This window comes from Salvia splendens, chromosome 19 (genome assembly GCF_004379255.2).
Source record: "Salvia splendens isolate huo1 chromosome 19, SspV2, whole genome shotgun sequence".
Lineage (NCBI taxonomy): Eukaryota > Viridiplantae > Streptophyta > Magnoliopsida > Lamiales > Lamiaceae > Salvia > Salvia splendens.
Genome location: NC_056050.1, coordinates 19,017,345 through 19,024,623, shown reverse-complemented (window position 1 = coordinate 19,024,623; position 7,279 = coordinate 19,017,345). Strand labels below are relative to the sequence as shown.

Below are 7,279 nucleotides of genomic sequence, written 5' to 3'. Positions count from 1 at the left end.
ACCTCCAAACGAAATATCCACACCAAACAATTTCTATCCACACATCGGATGAAATATAGTTCTCGAATGTTTCGGAATATGATCACAAGAAACCGACCACCTAAAGCCTTGTTCCAAAATCAATACCAATTCTTCAAGGTCAAGCGTATGTAATACTAACGTGTTGATGACACAAGCAAATAAAGTTAGTTACACAAAACAATGACATCCTTTACGAATATCCCCCCCTTTAATTAAACTTTTTATTTCATCAACAACTTTTAAAATATTCCGTCTCATCAAATCCTAATCACAATCACTAATGAGAACTCATTTCAAAACGAGCGTGTGATCGAGCCACACCCCCCTTTGACATTTTCCCTAAGTCAAACCCAATCCAAATATATAAAAATCCAAAATTGAAAATTACCAAGTTGCAAGGAGGGGGCTTCATCACCATTAATTACTACCATTATATTTTATATATAAAGGCAAAGCCACCCCATTTTGCAGCTTCATTCACCAATTCAAATGAAATTAAGCCATACCAATATATTGAGTTCAATATAACATGGAGGATTGGAGTTTGCAGGCCATAGTCCGAGGATCGAGCGGCGAGTTCGGGAAGATCGGCGACATGGACGTCGACGGTCCAGATTCATTCTTGACCTCCGATCACCAATTATTCGATCATAATTTTCGCGCCAGTTTTCCCGATATCTTCGAGAGCTTCCCGGGCTCGTCCGGCGACGAGCTTGAGGAGCTTTACAAGCCGTTTTATCCGGCAACTTCTCTTCCCGATCACACTGCCGTCGAGTCTCAGCCACAAAATGCTGACCAATCCGATCAGTCGTCGGTCTCCAGCCCCGTTGCTAGCGTCAACCCCGTTTACACGCCCAAGTACAAGAAAAGGTCGGTAAATCTTACATAGATGTATTTTTATTTATAAATAATGATTTTTGTTTGAATTTTCAGGAAGAATCAGCATAAGAGAGTTGTGATTCAAGTTTCAGCTGAGAATCTTTCTTCGGACATGTGGGCATGGCGCAAATACGGCCAAAAACCTATCAAGGGATCGCCCTATCCAAGGTGAGCATGTGCGTGTGTTGGCCTAATAGTACTGGTTAATCTTGAGGCCAAAGGTCTTGGGTTTGAGTCTACTGTGACACAGTCTTTAAATTTATGTTCATTTATCAATAAAAAAAAGGTTTTGCTAACCAGAAAAGAAATTATGGGAACAGAAGCTATTACAGATGTAGCAGTTCAAAGGGGTGTTTGGCAAGAAAACAAGTGGAGCAAAGCTGTACGGACCCAGGGATGTTCATAATCACCTACACGGCGGAGCACAGCCACAGCCAACCCACGCGCCGGAATTCCTTAGCAGGCACGGTCAGGCAGAAGTTCCCCTCTCCCAAGCAAGCGGAGAAATCTCAGCCACAGCAGCAAACTGAAATGGATGTGAAGCCGAGGATCAAAGTGGAGGAGAAGGCTCACAGCTCCGATGATTTTGTTTTCAACGAGGATTTCTTTTCGGGGCTAGAAGAGTTTGATGAGTTCGCGCAGCCATTTCGTTCAAGGCCTTGTAGCTGGGTTTAGAACTTGCTCATTAAACATAATTGGTTGAAATATTTGCATATTAATATGTATGCAGTTACGGTTTCGGTATAAGAGAAAGGGGGTGTAATTAAATACTTTAATCTTTAAAATATATGCATCATTCACACATTAGGTTACTGCTACTTTTGCTTATTTCGGAATCGCTAATTTTAGCTATGCATTTTATGATAAGTGTAATTGTATGAATCATGAGTTGCATTGTTGAAAAGGGAGAAAAATGGGGAAGAATGGCGGCACAGACGCCTTAATTTTTACCAAAACATGTTGAATAAGTGATTCATTTATGCTATAGTAGTAATTTAACAACTCCCACGACTTTGCAGATGTAATTAAACAACTAGTTAGTGATAAGGATTTAATAATTGATGGCCAGTATAATAGTATGCCTAACTAGTATCCATTTCTTTATTTTTCCTCATTTCTTTCCATAATTTTTGGCCAAACACGACCCATTAGATTGAATTGCATGTATGAACTGTTGTTTTGGGCAACAAAAGCAGCTGCACCTTTTATATACTGTGTGAGTGATCCGATTGAGTCATTCAATTCATCGTTTAAATTAGTCCAGGGACGGAGCCAAGAATTCTTAGCAAGAGGGGAAAAAATATACATGGTGAAATTTTAAAATTAAAGAAAAGGCAATTAGTGAAAGATTAATACAAAAATATCTATAAAGAGTGAAATATGAGCAGGGGGCATTTGGCCCTTCTAGCTTAATGCTAGATCCGTCCCTGAATTAGTCCCTCTAACAATTGAGTATGAGTTGGGATTAGGTTTGTGGTGTAAAAAACACGCCGTTGCAGCCGACCTTGTCCAGCCAGGTTCGGATAGAGGGGATTGACACGCTTCTTGCAGCCGAGCGAAGCGATACATGTCGGACAATTTCAAGGGATTGTTGCCAAAGATGTAGTCTACACATCGTGTTTTAGTCTTCCATATGAATAGGGAGTAATAGACAATTAGTGCATGATTTTTTCACCCATTTCTAATTCTAACACGAATTTTGCAACATTGTAATAGTGAGAGTGCAACTACCTTTCTATATATTGCAAAATTAACGTGTTGAGCGCAATACTAACCGAACCGGAAATAATCACATGACTTTTTTTATCACTACAAAAATTCGAGGTGTTAATTTTTGAAACAAATTAAGCATGATGGCATAATTACAATGTGTAAAAAACATGTTAAAATTGCAAATGAATAAAAAGTTGCATTAATTGATAGTTAATTTATATTTTCTTATCTAATGCACGAGGTCACTATATAAGCGTACGTTACTGCCGCCACTAGTAAAGTACAATGCCTAAAATTGAAATTTGGGTAACTAATTAAGTGTCACACGTCCCCATCACAAAAAATTTTAATCACTCCGTCCCCTAATAGGAGTCGTTGTTTGACCGGGCACGAGTTTTAAGAAATGTAAAAAAAAATTGGTTGAAAAAGTTAATGGAATGTGGGACCCACTTTTTTATATTGGTTTTATAATAAAATGTGAGTGGAGTGGGTTAATGGAATGTGAGACCTACTACCATTTATGGTAAAAATGAAGAGCGACTCTTAATAGGGGACGGCCCAAAAAGGAAATTAGCGACTCTTATTCGGGGACGGAGGGAGTATTAAATACTTCACATGAATTTAATGGTTGCCGAATCTTCCTCAAAATGTTAAAACTACATATATTTGGAATATGCTAGTGAAGGGACCAACCTGAAGCAAAAACGCACACCAAAATATACATAGGCAGGCCCATTTTGCCGCATGCTTTTTTCCAGTTATTAAAAGCTCGTGCAAATAAAAGAACCAAAATTTACTACTTAAATAAATAAAATTTTCACTAGGAGCTATAGCTAGATAGACCACATCCCATTTTAGCTATAAAGTATTATCTTATAAAAAATTAATAACAGCATTAATTTTGTTTAAATATTACTGCTACGTCCATGAAAAATAGTCTTATTTTTCATTTTAGGCAGTCCATCAAAATTAGTTCCTATTTATTTGTAATAAATTTTCTATCTAATGTAGCGGTGTCTCATTTTCCACTAATATTAGTTTAACCACTTTTTTTATCGTTATCTTTATCTTATTTTTATCAATTTTTGCATTTAAACTCATGATATACACCGCTAATACTATTTTTGTGGAAGGATGTAGTATGCGTTGCAAAATCTTTAATCTTTGGAAGAAGATCCAACTGTTTTCTACAAATCAAATTATTTCTCAAATTAATTTTTAATCAATTTTTTTGTTATTAGAACAAGGATATACATCGGCTGATCCAGTGACTATTTCTCATGCTAATTTGTAGGCACCTTAAAAGGTGGGAATGTTGGCCCAAAGATTTTTAGAGCATCTGCAACTGTGAGCACAAGCTCTCCGTCCGTCCTTGCCCCTGGCAAGGACACGCTTGTCCGCCGCTGCGCTCTTGCCGCTGGCACGGACGTGCTCTCAGCTAAGAGCACCGCCGTGCCAGCGAGCAGGGCGACGTGGCGTGTTTCTATTGGTCATTGGCATTTTCTTTTTCTTTTTTTTTTAAAATAAAAAATAATACCAAAAATTAAAAAAAATATTTTAGGATTCTAAAAAATATAGCCGTTTTATTACCATTTTTTAAAAAATTTTAAAAAAATTGATCTCAAAACCATCGATAAATACACACGTTCATCATCCATTTAGACGAAATTCGGTCACTTATGAATTTAATTATGCAATTTTTAATTTTTAGGATTTTAATTACGTACTTTTAAAATTTTAGGATTTTAATTATGTAATTTTTATTTTTTAGGATTTTAATTATGTAATTTTTATTTTATTTGTAATTTGTAATATTATTCCGAATATTTTTAATGCATTTTAATTTTGTGAAAATATTTTTATTCAAATTGAATAATAGAATGGTGGGGCCCTTGTGTTCGTCCTTGCGGAAGAGCACGATTGTGGGTGTTGTGCTCTTGCCTAAGAGCAGGCAGAAAAAGTGGGGCCGGACCCACAACCGTGCTCGTTGGCAAGAGCACGGTTGTGGATGCTCTAAGTTGCTTCATGTCCGAAGATAGGGCTCGATCTCCTTATATTTGGTTAAGTATGGACGAGTCAAATGTCACTCGACCACACCCTTGAATTTAATTTTTAATTTTATAAATGTCACGATAGTTAAAAAAAAAGACGCAAATAAATTATTACTGCAATCGCGTAAACATGCTTCGGAGTATTAATATTCCGTGCATCATGCGAGAGGAGAAGGGTTGGGTGATAATGCATCGGTCAAATTTTGATATATATTATCTACAAACATTTACATATTGTATACAACTTAGAAATACAAATGTAGAGAGATCACCACCTAAAATCCCGCACCACCAAATTTAATAATCCGTTAGAAAAGTTTTGATAATAAAACCCGATGAATGGAAATCTATAGTTCTATACAATACAAAAAAAACTTATCTATAAGGACACAAAAATTTGGACGCAATACGTTGAAAATCTTTTTAAAATAATATTTAACAATTTAGGACGTAAATGAAAGTGTCCTTAAATTAAGGACAAATGAATATTTTTTAGGACGCTTCCATTTGCGTCATCTAATTTTAGTTGGGACACTAACGGTAAAGACGCTTTTTGAAACGTTGTTGGTATATTTAGAAACACAAATTAGTTTCCTTAATTGTATAAAAATATCCTTAACGATTTTTTGTTGCAGTGACATGTTACATAATGGAATCCGAAATATGCAATATTGTTTATTCATTCTTTAATCTAAAGAATTAAATTAGTGTTGTGTTATACTTATAATATATGGGGTGTAATTAATCAGAAAGGAAAAGGCTAATAATTTAGTGTTTATATCTAGTATTAGGTGTAGATATTGTGAGTTATAATGTAAAATTGATATATAAAGATAAAGAAGTAGTTGAAGCGTTTTGTTAGTATAAAATGAGACACATTATATTAGATAGAAAATTTTACAATAAATAGATAGAAACTAATTTTAATGGACGACCTAAAACGAAATATAAGTCTATTTTTTATGGAAGTGGCAGTATTATTTACCCAAAATTAATGCAGTTAATCGACCATATGCATATGTCAGTACTTAAGCTTTGACTTAATCCTTGCAACGACTCATCAAACCATGAAGTGATAGGTTTTAGTTAAACAACCTCAGCAGAATTTATAGCCCATATAGGGGGATCATAAACCAAGTAAAAACACTTTCTAAAACATTAGAAATGATAAACAATTGTTGATTATTCTTAAAAAAAACAGTTTATATAACGTGAGTTGAAATCACGTACTTCCAAAAACACAGAGTCATACACAATATAAGGATTCCTTATATTGAATGGCATGTTTCATGGGTGACGTGATGTGTGTCAGGGGTAAACGGTAGGATATGTGTATATATTTTTTATACTGTACCTTTTTTTATAAAATTAAATAAATTTAGAAATTAAAACTCATACAATCATTCATTTTGATCGGTGTAAAATATTACTCTCTCCATCCCACAATAATTGTCACTCTTTTCCATATTGGTCCGTTTCACAATAATTGTCACATTTCATTTTTACCATAAATGATAAGTAGGTCTCACGTTCCACTAACTCACATCACTCACATTTTATTATAAAAGTAATATAAAAAGTGGGTCCCACATTCCACTAACTTTTCTAACCAACTTTTCTTTACATTTCTTAAAATCCGTGCTCACAATAAGGGTGACAATTATTATGGGACGGAGAGAGTAATTATTTTTTGGTAAAATAAGTTCGTGGAGTACTATTTTTTTTCATTCTATTTTTTGACTATTTTAATTGAAGTTTTCATTCTAACATATACTACTATCTCTGACAATCTATGTAATGGGCAATACTAAGTTTAAATGTAAAATTGGTGAAATAATAAAGGGATTAAAAGTGATTAAAATATAGAAGCCAATCCAAAATGCACCCTAAACGCACCCGATACGCGTGTCCAAGTTTTTTCCGTCAAGTGGCGTATGTGCATCCTATGCGAATCGCACCCGCACCCTACATTTATCCGATATTACAATATGATATGTTTAGGAACAATACTTACAATCTCAACCAAAAACTAAAAAAATTATAAATTTAGTGTACATACACTATTAAATAGCGATTAAACAGCTTAAATTACGTATATGTTGAATATAAAACAGTTTCACAATGAGAAAGATTTTCAGTAGTTTAATACTACACTACAAACTTGTTGCATGTACATAAGCATAATTTATAGAAGCGTGTATGTGTGTTTGTGAAAATTAACGTGTGTTTGTGTATATTTTATAGAGGGGTGTGTGTGTGTATCTATTATAATATATATTGTTGACAAAGTCTTGAAAATGGTTATGCCGCTAAGAAGTTTTAGATCCATCAATTTCCGAACAACCCTAACAACAAAATATATCTGCATTTTGATCTTAACTCTAGGGTAGTTGCCTAACAACACTCTAATTAATCCATTTCTAACACCCCTTTTTGACCCTAATCATTCCTACATTACTTGTGACACTTTTAACATTATATCCATTTCGACACGTCTACTTTAAGGAGGTTGAACAGATCATATTTTAGTTAGGTGAATTATGGTTGGCTTTCTCAAATATTACAAGCCAAATTAACAAGGCCTCTCCCCACACTTAGAATCATGATTCATTTCT

General features: G+C 34.6%; 1 protein-coding gene across 1 annotated transcript; it reads left to right on the top strand.

Annotated features, from left to right (window-relative positions):
* Positions 1 to 446: 446 nt before the first annotated feature.
* Positions 447 to 1,712, top strand: LOC121778604 (WRKY transcription factor 22-like). Its single transcript, XM_042175978.1, has 3 exons — positions 447 to 891; positions 955 to 1,068; positions 1,221 to 1,712. Exons 1-3 carry the CDS (start codon positions 551 to 553, stop codon positions 1,573 to 1,575), a joined length of 810 nt encoding a protein of 269 aa, XP_042031912.1. The 5' UTR covers positions 447 to 550; the 3' UTR covers positions 1,576 to 1,712.
* Positions 1,713 to 7,279: the final 5,567 nt, after the last annotated feature.